The sequence below is a fragment of the Papio anubis genome, chromosome 10 (genome assembly GCF_008728515.1).
Source record: "Papio anubis isolate 15944 chromosome 10, Panubis1.0, whole genome shotgun sequence".
Taxonomy (NCBI): domain Eukaryota; kingdom Metazoa; phylum Chordata; class Mammalia; order Primates; family Cercopithecidae; genus Papio; species Papio anubis.
The window spans coordinates 61,358,467-61,373,541 of record NC_044985.1 but is presented as its reverse complement, the minus strand read 5'-3'; the positions used below and the strand labels follow the sequence as shown (position 1 = coordinate 61,373,541).

The 15,075-nt window shown below is 40.2% G+C and overlaps 1 protein-coding gene and 1 long non-coding RNA gene across 5 annotated transcripts in view; one reads left to right on the top strand and one right to left on the bottom strand.

Annotated features, from left to right (window-relative positions):
• Positions 1-15,075, top strand: part of PDE11A (phosphodiesterase 11A) — a 455,368-nt gene that overhangs the window by 402,122 nt on the left and 38,171 nt on the right. For both annotated transcript variants that reach the window (XM_031651382.1, XM_009182512.4), the window contains 2 exons: positions 5,052-5,115; positions 11,044-11,118. In XM_031651382.1, the coding sequence (XP_031507242.1) occupies positions 5,052-5,115; positions 11,044-11,118 (139 nt within the window). The remainder of the gene's footprint in view (positions 1-5,051; positions 5,116-11,043; positions 11,119-15,075) is intronic.
• The window catches only part of LOC103876349, a 51,850-nt gene that overhangs the window by 24,576 nt on the left and 12,199 nt on the right, over positions 1-15,075 (bottom strand). The gene's annotated exons all lie outside the window — the stretch shown is intronic.

Below are 15,075 nucleotides of genomic sequence, written 5' to 3'. Positions count from 1 at the left end.
AAATTAGTTCAGTTTTGGCAAGCCACGATTTCTTCTGTTTTCTGGGGAAGCTGGGGTGCAAGTTGGGTGGAGAAGGGATTTTTGTACCCTAGAAATCAGAGTTACATAGCACAAAGGAAGTGGGGAGTAACTTTTGCTTTTCTTTAGAGACAATAGACCAATCAGAACAATATTGGAGGTGGAGATAAGAAGTCTATTCTAGCCTTTGCCTGGGACATCTTCCAAGTTGTTTAGAAAGGACAGTAGCAACACACTGTGTGTATGGGGCAGATTTTAACCTCTCTTGCAGCCACTCCAGAGATTGGGCACCATTCCTCTTTCTCTCATACCCCATTCTTCCACTGTCTCCACCTCACCCACCCCAGACCTCCTGCTGTCTTATTCCTGTTCTAACATTGCTAAGTTTTGCTGAGAGAGCTCATGAGGCCAGGGTTAGGGCACACTGGGTCTGCTCCACAACCAGGCAACTACTGGATTACCCCAAGCGGAAACCTTGACATAGTCCTGCCATATCTGCTATATAAAATCTCTGGCACCATCTTCTGAACACAGGCCACTGCCTGCCCCACCCTCTGTAGCTGTCCTCATATCACCTTCCTGCAGCCCTCTCCCCAGAGGGCTCTAGTTTTTTCCTCTATACTTTAATATTCCTCTGTATTATCTTTACAGACCTTTTTCTTCATTTTTCATCTTCAAGACCAGCCCCTCCACTGGTGCCCTAATTCCATTCCCTCCACCTCCCCACCCCCCACCCCCCACCGCAACCTGGCTCTATCAATCATGCTCCTTTGGCTTCCATTTTCAAAATCTATTTTATTCATCATGACCTTTCTAAATCTAAAAACACACTTCTGCCTCCCCAGTCAAAAAGTCATCCCTACAGGCTGCCTTTTCTCCAGGTCCCATCATAGTTTTCTCCTTCCCTTCACTCCCACACTTCACTCCACACTTCCTAATTTCTTGCAAGGCAATTTCTTTCTTTTTGTATAATTTTTAATTCCATGAGTAATTATATGAGTATATATTTTCTGTAACAAATCAAAACATTGCTAATAAGCCCCCAGATCTCCTTTGAGCTCAACCCCCAGTTCCCATACTGGTTGCACAGCTGTATTTTGTTAATTGTATATTGTGTTTTTCCAGACCATTTCCAAAGCACTTACATACATATGTACCCTTAGGAAAAATACTGTTTAGTGTGTATTTTGATTGTCTATTTTAACACAAATTATATATGTATATACCAATGTGAACCTGGTTTTCCACTCAACTACATGGTTTGGAATTCTTTACATGTTTTTACCTCATCGTCTTTTATCATTGCACAGTATTCCAAAATACAGATACAACACAGAATATTTACCCATTCCTTACTGAGAAATTAAGTCTGTACTATGTGATTTCTGCTTCTGTTGAACCACAGTCACCTTCCAAGTATTAAATGCTGCAATCTTTGTTCTCTTCAGCTTCCTGATCTCTTTATAGCCCCTAATTGAGTTGGCCTCTCTTTTCTTAAAACCCTCTCCAGTCTTGGATTCTGCAAAGCTATATATGCTTCTGGATTCTCTTTCTTTCTGACTCTTTCCTTCTTAGTCTTTTTCTAGCCCTAAACAGAACTGTCCCCCAGGGATGTATTTTTTATTCTCTTCTCTTTTTCCTCAGCATCCTTCTAGTGTCACTACTATCTCTTCTCAAATGACTGCCAGCCCTTTTCTTGGGCTTAGCCTCTCTTCTGAGCTCTTTTCCTGAAATGCCAGTTCTCATTCAGTTTCTCTACTTAGATATTTTCCTACAGAGATTTTCAAACTTTTTTGACAAGGAACCCCATGTGGAAGAAATATCTTATTTGGAAGCATGGTACATAAAATGGAGGTGCTCCGGGTTCTCCCCTCTCCCCTCATCTGCCCTCCCTCCCCCATTTCATGGTTACACTCTGACCACCTTGCACCAAGGGTGGTGCTCTAAGGGAGCACCATCTGTAGAGAATTTTAAAATAGTAATAAAACCAACTAAAAGTCAGTCTGCTTTTTATTATCACCATGTGCCAGCAATTCTAAATAGTCAATGGTGAGATATACCTCCTAAGAAATGTCTTTTGTTGGTTTAAATTCGAAACAATTGCTGAGGTTACTGTTAAGATAAAAAATAATTGATATGAAAGTTTCAGATCAGCACATTTATTATTTATCCTTTATTTGCACACGTAACATAAGTAAATTCTAGGAATGCCCAGGCGTACAGCTGGCTCCTGACGTAGGTGGATGCAGCTACACACTTTCAATAGTAAGTTCCTAACTGTTCAGAACCTCTCAAACTCTCTGGCTGTCGTTTGTGTTTCCAACCTTGCAGAACTATATTCCTGCTTTTAAAGACTATATTCAGAATAAACAATGATAGCACAGTGATGGTAAATATGAAGACACATAACTTGAGATACTTTCATTCTGTCATTTTATGTGATCATTCATGGTTTTTATTCATGTTTAAAATTTAAAACAGTGAAAGAAAGTGCAAACTGCAAAGTGTCGTATTTTTGTTTGGCAAGTACAAATTTCAGTCTGTACACAAAATCTTTTTACTCAATTTGAATAATCTTTAACATTAAAATTTGTTCATTTTAAATTGTTTTACAACTACAGAACAAGAAGATAATGATTGTCACAAGATGATTATTGAAATAATTTTGGCATATAGAGGAGAGGTATGTTAACTCACTGTAAATTGAACTAGAATTATAGGGACCCCAGTCTAAAACAGTTGGTAGAAACTCTCTCCCTGGTCTCTTACTCTCAAAAAGATCCTTCACTTCTTGAAGAGCCTTAATCTAAAAAATAAGATAGAACTGCTCATTTGTTCTCTTCAGTTCTTCCTTTGCAATCTTCCATCCCTGTATCTCCTGCAATCTTCCTTTCCATTCTCCCTTCCTTGTTTTAGGCTTTTGTCAATTTATGTCTCTAATGAGTCTCCCTCCTTCCACCCTCTCCTTCTTCAAACCATCCTCACATCCACCACCTAAAGTTTCCTCCCTAAAGGTCTGTCCAGGTCCCTTGTGAGTCCCCAGCCTTAGCTGACTCTCCAGTGCCAGACGGACAAAGGTTGCAGCCACTCCACCCGTCCTACCTCTCAGCCTCTCCTATATCCCTTCTCTGTGTGGACTTCCTGCTCCCCTGTATTCATTGAAGTAGAGATTCTTCTGTCAGACAAAGGATTCCAATCCTAGCTTTGACACTTCCTAACTGTACAACTTTGGGCAAGTTACCTAACCTTTCTGAGCCTTATTTTTTTTTTATCTGTAAATAAGAGATAATAGTATTGCTACCACATATAGAGACTGAGTCAATCACCTTGTGGAGGCTTCCCAATAAGTGGTAGCTATTAGAATTATCATCTGAGCACCTAGCAGATATTCAATAAACTTGTTGATCAACTGATATGCATTTGAGGAGTAAGTTTCAAATTATCAGTTGGACAGAACCTAAGTAATTATCCACATTATGATACAAATAGGCAACCTCACAGAGATTATTTGCTGTGCAGGAGAGATGCTGAGAAATCCCATGCTTTAGCCAGTCTTGTCCCCCTCCAGTACTGACAGCATCCATGTGTAGCAAGAGGGCATCTGGTAGCTTTGTGATAGGCACAGAATCCTGAATCCTTTACTCACTTTGGGAAGGTAAAATGACTTAATCTCTGCGTGCTTCTGTTACTTATCTGTAAAATAAGGATAATAGCAACTACCTCTGGGGTGGTGATGACAAGTAGTTTAGTTAGCAGTTGGTTAGTAAAGCACTTAGTACAGAGGCAGACACACAGTAAGCAGTGTAGAAATGCCCAATACAGAAGGTCAAAAATGAATAGGCTGATGTGTCTCCCTTTGCGTAGCGCTTAACACAGGGATGTTTGGAATTAGAGGTTTCATCAGTGCTGCTTGGGTCGAGAGGGCTGCTGATGCCGGTGCCGCCTGGTTGTGACTTGAATGACCTATTGTTATGTGTGACCCTGCCTTGTTCCCTGGAGGGGTTTCCTGTGGGGGGATCCCCCTGCCATCTAAGCATGCTCTGCCATCTGGGCAGCAGACATGTTTCCAAGGCATTAGGTCTGGCAGGGTATGAAATGTTAACACCCGACATCAGGACAGCCCTCTGACCTTTGGCTGCATACCCCAGTCTTCCAAAAGCAGTTAGCCAAGATGTGGTTCCCCAGCTCAAATCCTATGTTACTTTTCATCACATTCTGCTGGTTTTCAGCACAAAGAAAGCAGATTTGGGACAGAGTGTGCCTTATTTTTCCTCCTCCCACCACATTAAATTATATATAAGCACCAGAGCTATCTACAATTTGAATTGTTCCCCGTGTTTCCATGGTTCAGTGTGAATTATAGTTAACCCTGCCCCTCAGAACTCTGATTCAGACCATTCCTGTGCTTTCTTATGTGCCCAAATTAATGAAAGCTGGAGCTGAGTATGTTTCTTCTTCATAATGCTTGTAAACCATGGTTGGAGCCAGGTAGTAAACTGGAGTGAAACGATATGGCTCCTGCCCATAAATCTTAGCTCTATAGAGCAGATGAAAATGAAGGAGCCCCTTATGTGGCATGTGCCTTGCCTCTTTGGTGTGGGTTTTCTTTCATTCCCATCAATTAATGATAAGTTGGTAAGTAGTTTCATCAGCCATGTATATAGTGTTATATACTGATTCTCTTGCTTATAGTTTAAAAAAAAGAACAACATTGTCCATTATAAATTATTTTAAGCAGAGCTTGCTTAGCTCAGGTGTAGAGAAAGTAGTGCTTTGCTTTCCTTGATTTGCTGCAGACAAAACAAAAGGGCCACCGGAGGATGTGTGAGAGCTTTGTCTTCCTAAGCAGCGTGGCCACATGATGGAGATGCTGAACACAGGGACTATAAACAGTGCTGCCCCTTGTTGAAGAAAGGAAGATGTGAGCTGGCCTCGTTTCCATTTTATTTTATTTATTTATGTATCTAGGACGGGTTTGTTTAGGAATGCAACAAAAGATTATTCAGGCTGTTTTGTTTGGTTCTGTTTTTCAGATCAATGTTAATGACAGCCTGTGACCTTGGAGCCGTGACCAAACCGTGGGAGATCTCAAGACAGGCAAGTGGTGATTAATGGCAGGGCTCAGCAGAGGAGGGACTGGGGGGGGTAAGGGGGACACAATATTCCCAGAGCCCAGACTACCAGGCACTGAAACCCTAGTCAATTTGCATCAGTATTAACATGGTGTAAAAAATAGCGGGAGGCTTAGGCACGACATAGTTTACCGCACAGCCTTTTTTTTTTTTTTATCGTGCTTTCACTAAGCAATAATATTTCCGACTCTGTAAGATATTTTTAATGTGCTAAACCTGAATAATACATTGACCATTAAGGCAAGAGTTTCAAAGATAGGATTTTTGGCAAGATAATCATGTCTTAGCACAAGGTCTTGTTTTTTTATATCTGAAAATAAAAGGAGGCAAAAAGGAAATGTTATTTTTCTTTTTAAATATTATTTAGATATCAGAAAGCTCTGTGGTCAAAATATGCAGTATCCAATTTAATTTGCAGAAAAACAAACCATGCTTTTACCACCTATCTGATTTCTCTGCCATAAAGCATTAGTTCTATAAGAACAGTTTTCAATTTAAGTAACTACCCAACTTAAGATTGTGGATTGCTGCTAGTATTTAGAGGTTAATCATTATGTACGTTTTATTATGCACCTACTGTGTGGGGTCGAAAACAGTAACTTGGCATCTAAAGACTTGACATTTTAGGGAAAATAAGATACATTTCCATATCAATAAATAACTAATATTTATTGATTGTTTTATGTATATTATCTCATTTAATCCTTAAAATTGTACTCAGCTGAATAATGGCCACCCAAAGGTATCAGGTCCTAATCCCTGGAACCTGTAAACATTACCTTCAAAAGAAAGAGTATCCTTGCAAATATGATTAAGAATCTCAAATGCAGACTGATCTTGGATTATCCAGGTGTGCCCTAAATCCAATAACAAGTGTCCTTATAAGAGGGAGCAGGGGAAAATTACACATTCAGAAGAGAAGGCAATGTGAAAACAAGGCAGAGATTGCAGTGATGCAGCCATGAGCAAAGGAAAACTGGAAGAGGCAAGGAACGGATTCTCTCCAAGAGCCTCCAGAGGGAGCACATCCCTGCTGACACCTCGATTTCTGCCGGGTGAACTGATGTAGAACTCCCGGCCTCCAGAGCTATGAGTGAATACACTCCTGTCGTTTTGGCCACTAACTTTGTGGTAATTTACAGCAGCCTTAGGAAACTAATATAGTTATTATCCCCATTTCACAAATGGGAAAAATGAGACTTAGAAAGGATAAGCAGCCTGAGTTTATACAGCTTGTAGGTGGTGGAGCTAGGTATAGATTCTAGGAGGTTAGGCTCCAAAGCTTTCATTCTTAGCAGTGTTTTATGGTTTCCTTCACATATGCATCAGTCAGCATTTTTAAATGATGCAAGTGTATCCACAGAATAGGCTATGTTACCATTTTACCCAAAATCACAGTGGCTTTAAACAACAAATTGCTCACGAACATGGGCACCTAAGGTTGGCAGGTGCTACTTTGTCCTTATTCTGTATTGGGGCTGAAGGAACAGCCACTACCTAGATCATTCTGACAGAGGCCCTGGAAGGTCTTGCACTGGCAATTAAATTCTCCTCGCAACAATTCATCAGCCAGAACTTGTCACATGACCCCACCCAACCAGGAAGTACCATCCTTCTATTTGCTCAGAAAGGAGAAAGCCAGAAATAGTGAGCGTGTGACTACCAGAGTTTGCCCTTCTCATCACCAAAAATGTGATTCATTCTCCCTCCAGCAGGCAAAATATACCCATCCTTCCTCCAAGAAAGATAACCCAAATGTCCCATCAGTCATGGCATCAAGCTCTTAAGTCCAGGATCTCTGGGCGATACATGCTAGTCTCTACAACAGATCTGGATGCAGATTAAAGACCTACACACACCCAAAATACAGCATCCAACATACACCGAAAAGACAAAATATCCATTATAACACTCCCATTCAGAAAGGGAAGAGATGAGTGATATTCATAGCAATGTGGAGTGGTGAGTGGTCCATGGCAACTCTAGAATTCCGCTGGGTACTCACTGTGAGGGTGCCCTACCATGCAGGGGACCCTGATTCTCTGGGAGATGCTCTCCAGTTCCTTTTTCCCTTGACCTTTCAATCCTCCCTGGGAAATTATTCCTTTCCCATCACCCTTCTTAGCTTTATCTGGAGGTCAAACTGCCTTCTTCTCACCTAAAGAAGGTTGAAGTTCCAACACCTGTTTTGTGTAATCATGGGCTTAGGGTTTCTTTAGCACTAAAACTCTCTTGTACGTTTAGTCAGCTTTTTATGTCTTTGATTCTAGTCCTTTCCATTTGCCCATAACCACATCCACATTCCATACAAACATCCCAGATTTTCTGTATTTATTTGCTTCTTTACATTTAGGAATAAAGAAATATGGCAAATATATTTATTCATTTCTGACTTAATTCCTAGTGCCTTGGGCCTAACAGCCTTCAGTGAGAGAACCGTACAGGTAAATCATTTCGTTGTGCCATTTTTGTCCAGTTAAAAGGATATGCTGCAAACTATAAATTCCTTCAGAATCTAACCCTAGGTGTGTTGGCAATACCTTTGATTTGATTCTTGTTACAAAGCTGAGTCTTAATCAAACTTCGTCAAAGTGTATCACAATTTTCATTTTCACAGTTTGGAATTGAGAAGTAATTTTGTCTTCCATCCCTACAAGTCCCTGAATTTGTGACTGTTTCTATTCCCTTTCATTCCTGGTTATAAGCCTGTTCCTCCTTTTCTAAACTCACTTCCTGTAATTCCTAGCAAAACAGTCAATGGCAATCATCACATTTTACCAACATTTTGTTTTCTAATCTCATCTCCCAAGACTGTAAGTTTATTCAGAACATTGTTAGCTTTTAGTTATAATTGTACAAATTATTTTGCCATGGATTCTCATCCTTATAGCCTCCTCATTATCTTAATACCTGGCCCCCAAGCTGATGACACATGTTTTACGGTCTTTTTCTCTCTTTCTCTTCTTTTCTCTTTTAATAGCAACACCTCACTTCCGTACTAATTTTTGTATTAGTCAAGGATAGGCTAGGCCTTGGTTCAGTAACAAATACATTCTGAAATTTCAGTCGTTCAACACAAATAAAGGCTTATTTCTTGCTCACACTGTCCAATGTAGATCAGGCAGTTTTCCTATAGAGTATTCCACCAATTGTGCTTTGGTTTAAATTTCAGTGTGACATATTTGAAGTTACAAAAAGTCACAGAAAGCAGAATAATTGTGAAGAATTTGCGTGGTTGACTAGCTTCTTTCCGCATCTCTGCCCACTGTTCATCTTACCCCCTCCCCTTTCCCATACGGGAAGGTCTCCCTTCTGGGAGAGTTGGTGAGTAGACTGCAGGGAAGAGGTAGGAGGCTCTTCCAGGTATTGGGGAAAAGTGTAGTACTCGGGGAGGCTCCTGTAATAGGGATGGAAGGAGGTGGAGAGTGTGAGGAAGTTAGGAGGACTGAGAGAAAACTAGAGAAGACCAGAAAGGGAATGGGGTGAGGTATGATGTGCCAGCACCTTCAGAAACCCCAGTAAAAAGCATGTCAAGAGCTCAAGGAGCAGTAGCCCCAGGGGACAGGAAAGTGACAGGGCAAAGTACTTGCAAGGAAAAAAATTTCTGCCTTGATATTTTAGGCCAACCTGGGAGGCCCAATAGCTGCTTGTAGGTGGTCTTCTCCGTCACTAGTGTAAATATTATTTTATTTTCTGGATGTGAGCTTCTGTTGAAAAGTGCAGAAACGTAAGAGTTCAGGGAAATAAAACACAAAACCATGTATTTCCTAATGTTTCTATCAGAAAGCTTGTCGCATTTCTAAGCTAGCAATCTCATTCTTATTTGTCTCCAAATTGATGGGTTAAATTTGTTTTTTTGTTTTTTGTTTTTTTTTTAACGCTCACTTCAAAATTTTAGGAAACATTTGGAGAAAACAATAGCCCTTTCTTTAAAAAATATTTCTCTAACTTCCTGGATGTTGATTTTTAAAAATTCCCTTTCAAAATGTTTTCTGCTGGGGTCTATTCTACTTTCCCTTCCTGCAAACAAGACTAAGCATGTGGGTTTCCCCAGTGATTCCCCCAAGGCCTGATTAGCATCTCAATTTCCTTCTTTAATAAAAAATTCAATCAGGAACCACTGAATGTTCCTGATTGGGTTTTTAAGTACAAACAAAGCAGTTGTGCAAGTTAAGCTGTGAAAGGAGCACAGGGGAGATACCAACAACTACTTGAGAAAGAGCAAGGACAGAATTTTGTTTTAATTTCTTTTCTTTTCAGGGGCTACAGACCTATGCAGGACTCCCACCTTGAGGTGCCTGATGTGCACATTTACATTCTTTAATGCAAAAGACCTAGCTTAGAGCAATCTGAGGGAGAGTTCTGGGAACTGAATAAATGAGGTCATACCCTTAGGGGACCATTTCCTCTTCAAAGGAAGGCCAGAGAAAGAAGAGAGAAGCCTGGTGTGCTGAAATGCAGGGTAGCGGGAGAGACTGGAGAGGAGACAAGTGAATTGAGTCCTAGAAAACAGGAACATATACAAGAGATTGGGGTGAAGGGGATTTTTCAGTCAGTTCCAACTAGTTTTTTTGTGGTTAAATTCTTGAAAAGGGCCCATGTTTCTTAATAGAAATATTAGAAATCTGAAGTTACTGGATATTTGATTTCTTTATATGTGACTGCACACATGCTACTCTCAGATATGTGTGTGTGTGTGTGTGTGTGTGTGAGTTTAGTGTTGTTTCAGTTTTATCCATAATCTGTGACTGACCAAATCTTTTGAGAGATCAACGGAGTTATCCTGATACTATGCACTTCACCAAAATTAAACTGTCTCATCTTTGCCAGATTTAAGAACCTTATCTTCATAAGAACCTGGAATAGAGAAAAATTTGTTTGGTATCCATGTCCTCTTGCCATGAAGTTGTCTGGGATTTATTCTACTCTTCCAATATTTTTTAAATCCAGCTAGTTCATCTCAGAAATTTCCTGGATGCACACCATAGTAGCGTTGAAAATAGCCATTCAACATTTAATCTGTTATATCAATTTGCTTCTCACAAGTTATCCTGAGAAGTGAAGGTGTAGAAAAGAAAAAAAAAGAAAGAAATCTGTTTAGCTTGGCAATAATCAGTAGCTGCTGACCATCCAAGCTAATGGATTAAAAGCAGAAAAATATAAGTCTCTGTTTAAGGTTTAAGGTAGAACAAACGCCCCATTGTCCTTGTATCAACTAGCGCCTACCATAAATTAACACTTTTAGTGCGTAGATCCAGACAGCCTGAAGACCAAGTCACGCTCTTCAAACTATACCGTGACCTACTGTAAAAGTCTGCTATTAACAGTGAATCTAGCATTAGTCCTGCCTCTTGATTGATTGCAACAGTGGGAAGCAGAGGATGTGCCCTGGGGTTATCCCTCCCAGAGTGCATACAGACATTGGTAGGGAGGGAGTTGAGGAGTTTTCGTGTGGCAAGATGAAGCTGGGCTAATATAAAAGTATGCAACAAAATAAAGATTCTACATAGAAACAATCAAAAGTTGGCTAAACTATCATTACATAATATAATAATAATTACACATTATTATTAAATGAATATTTGCTTCACTTTTCTGTATAAGAACTTTTCCTGCTTTGAAGCTGGCAACCTGTTGCCTCAACCCAAATATGGAAGCTGTATAGTGGGAGATTGCCTGTTGACATGCATCTAAAATTACATTGCACAAGTTCTGCTGATGAAATGAATGAAACTGATTTCCAACATGAAAGGTTAATATACTTATTTCCTCATAAGCTTTTTAAATGATTGTCTGTGTTGATGAGGATCACCAAATACATAAGCAAGAAAGAACTTCCGAGTCTCGTGATAAACTACACATAACCATGAATTGAAATATTTATATGTTTCAGGTGGCAGAACTTGTAACCAGTGAGTTCTTTGAACAAGGAGATCGGGAGAGATTAGAGCTCAAACTCACCCCTTCGGTGAGTTCATCCTTTAATTATCGCATATTTACCCTTTTGAATGACATTTTCAAAAACAACTCCAAATTACAAGTTGGAAATGGGAAAGACTGAAAATGGGTTTAAGGAAGCACTCCTGAAAGTTTAAAACATTAATTAAACTTAAATGCTAAACACTCTTATTCCCAAGTCTCTGATTAAGAGTGGTGAGCTACTTACTTAACAAGCATTTCCTGCGCACCCACAGTGGGACAAGTAGGCACGAGGGAGGATGAGCAAAGTGGAATTTGAATAATTCAAAGCCCAGTGCTGGCATTTCATGTATGCCTACTTTAGAATAGAAACACTGTGCAGCAAAAATTAAAGGCAGGCTGTCTAGCTTTGAGAAGCTAGATTTTATTTTCCAATTTCCAACTTTCAAAATCCCAAAAACAAATCATTTCAAATCTCTGTTTCTTTGTCTGCAAAAGGAAAAAGTTTCACCTGTGGAACTAGGTTCTGGTGATTGGAACGCTATTTATATTGGACTCACCTGCTCAGTTATTACTTAAGCATGTTTACTGTAGGCTCAAGGTGATGCTGTTTTTTTTTTTTTTTTTTTTTTTTTTTTTGAGACGGAGTCTGGCTCTGTAGCCCAGGCTGGAGTGCAGTGGCCGGATCTCAGCTCACTGCAAGCTCCGCCTCCCGGGTTCACGCCATTCTCCGGCCTCAGCCTCCCGAGTAGCTGGGACTACAGGCGCCCGCCACCTCGCCCGGCTATTTTTTGTATTTCTTAGTAGAGACGGGGTTTCACCGTGTTAGCCAGGATGGTCTCGATCTCCTGACCTCGTGATCCGCCCATCTCGGCCTCCCAAAGTGCTGGGATTACAGGCTTGAGCCACCGCGCCCGGCCGGTGATGCTGTTTTTAAGCATAAGGATACAGAAGACATAACTGCCTCAGTCACCACCTCAAGAGGGGCAGCCTCTTTATTACTAACCAATGATTAGCTAAAAACATAAAACCCAATGACTCTGAGAGTGGTGCAAAGCATTTTAAAGCCTGGCATAGCACAGTAGATTCAATGATACTCAAGGAATGTATCAATTGTCAAGAATGTCTGTTTATGAGAACCCAAATTAACTGAACTTGAACATTTGGAGGTATTTATAAGGTCTTCAAGTTTTAAGACATCCTTCTTTGCTGACATTTAAAAACAAGGAAAAGCAAGAGAACTAGCTCCTAGTTTGAATAGTTTCACCTGCTTGAAGTAAGAATGCAGTCTTGCTAATTTTGACTATTCTTAATCAGTTGCTTATGTACAAAAGGTCAAGAGCTACATAGGTTGAAACACACACCAATTATTTTGGTTTTCAAAGCAGCATTGACTTAGTTTGTCAAAACATCCCTTTTTTGGTGGTGTCACCAAATTTGGTTATAAAAATAAAAATATTAGCTTGGGATACATAGAGTTAATGTATAAAACCTACTATGACCCAAATTCTCTCATCTCTACTTTCAAATAAAAGCTTTTCCCCCTTTAAAAACTGTTTCAGAGGCATACTCTGAAGAGTTTACAATGCAACAATACCACAGGTCTTTTAATTAAATGAAAAAATAGGAGTAAATTGCCAGCACTGGTGAGCTGGCGGGTGCAGTAGTGCAGCACTAAGGAGCCTTTATCTGTAGGCTCAGGTAAGGCATTTTCTGCAGACATAAATGAAATTAATTTTGTGGTAGAAACATAGCTCTAAATGCTTCTGTCTTCTCACAAAGACTACGGAGCACCACTGATGACCGTGTCATCAGGGGAGGCCTGGCTGATGTGGCAGGGTTAGCCCTCAGTTCTTTTCCAGAAATATCTGTAAATGCATGCACCCAGAGCTGACACCTGCTGTGCCCATTATCCCTTGATATTTAGGAAAAAAACTGTCCTGGAGCCCTCTCAGGTATCATGGTCCCAGGCGTCATGGGAGTCACTTCATGAAGACAAAGGCTAATGTGGCCCACAGCCAGAGGGTCAGGATTGGAAGCAGTGAGTCAGTTAGGAAAGCCTGCCTGAGTGCCTCCAGGTGTCGGGCATGAAGCAAGGCACTGTGTATCCAGCAATGAGGAAGACACCATCTTCCCTGCCCTCAAGGATCTTGTCAACTGGTGGGAAATATAGACATGAAATAATTACTAATACTAATTTTATGAGATGCAAAATGCTGTGAAGCACAGGACTGTGTGGGGCCTCACACTCGTTTTTTTTTGTTTTTTGTTTTTTTTCCTCATTAAGCATTGATTAAGAAGTGACTAGTACAAAAATAAACCCCTTAAAATTATGGTCAACTGATCTTGAACATGGGTGCCAAGATAACGTCTTTTCAACAATGGTTCAAGGACAACTGCATATCCACAGGCAAAAGAATGAAGTTGGTTCCCTACCTCTCAGCATACCCTGAAATAAACTCAAAATGGATCATACATCTAAATGTAAGGGCTAAAACTATAAAACTCTTAGAAGAAAATATAGGTACAAATCTTCCAGATTGGAGTTAACCATGGTGTCTTAAATATGAAACCAAAAGCACAGGAGACAAAAGACAAAATGACCCAGAGATGTTGGTCCAGAGATGTTGATTTGAACTTCATTAAAATTAAATTGAACAGCCAGGCGCAGTGGGCTCACGCCTTTAATGCCAGCGCTTTGGGATGCTGAGGTGGGTGATCACTTGGGGTCAGAAGTTCAAGGCCAGCCTGGCCAACATGGTGAAACTTTGACTCTACTAAAAATACAAAATTTAGCCAGGTGTGGTGGTGAGCACCTGTAATCCCAGCTACTCAGGAAGCTGAGGCAGGAGAACCATTTGAACCTAGGAGGCAGAGGGTGCAGTGAGCCCAGATTACACCACTGCACTCCAGCCTGGGTGACAGAGTGAGACTCTGTCTCAAAAAAAAAAAAAAAAAAATCAAATTGAACTTTATCAAAATTAAAAACTTTCATGGACGAAAGGACACTATCAAGAAAGTAAATTTTCCCATATTATGGGAAAATATTTGCAAATCATACAAAGACAACGCAATTTAAAAGATAGGCAAAGGATCTGAACAGACATATCTCCAAAGAAAATATGTAAATGGCCACAAAGCACATGAAAAGATGCTCAAAATCATTAGTCATCAGGGAAATGCAAACTGAAACCACAATGAGATACCACTTTTGCTAAGATGGCTATAGCAAAAAAGACAGACAATAACAAGCGATGGGTGAGGCCGTGGAAAAATTGGAACCCCATACATTGTTAGCAGGAATGCGAAATGATGCAGCTGCTTTGAAAAACAGTTTGTCAATTCCTCAAAAAGTTAAACAGAGTTACCATATGCCTTAGAAATTCTACCTCTAGGTATATCCCCAAGAGAAATGAAAACATACATCCACATAAAAAGTTGTATGTGAATGTTCACCGGTATTATTCCTAATATCCTGGAAGCAACTCAAATGTCAATCAACTGATGAACAAATAAATAAAACATCTATACGATGAAATATTATTCAGCAATAAAAATGAATGAAATGCTGATGCATGCTACATGGGTAAACCTTGAAAACAGTGCAAGAGGCCAAGTCACAAAAGACCACATATCATGAAAATTTTATATAGCAAAGAGAACTATAGAGAAAATAAAACCTAATTTTTTTTTTTTTTTTTTTTTTTTTTTGAGATGGAGTCTTGCTCTGTCGCCCAGGCTGGAGTGCAGTGGCACAATTTCGGCTCACTGCAACCTCTGCCTCCTGGGTTCAAGTTATTCTCCTGCCTTAGCCTTCCAGGTAGCTGAGATCATAGGCGCCCATCACCACGCCCAGCTAATTTTTTGCATTTTTAGTAGAAACAGGGTTTCGCCATGTTGGCTAGGTTGGTCTCAAACTCCTGATCTCAAGTGATCCTCCTGCCTTGGCTTCAAAAAGTGCTGGAATTACAGGCATGAACCACCACACCCAGCCCAGAATAATATT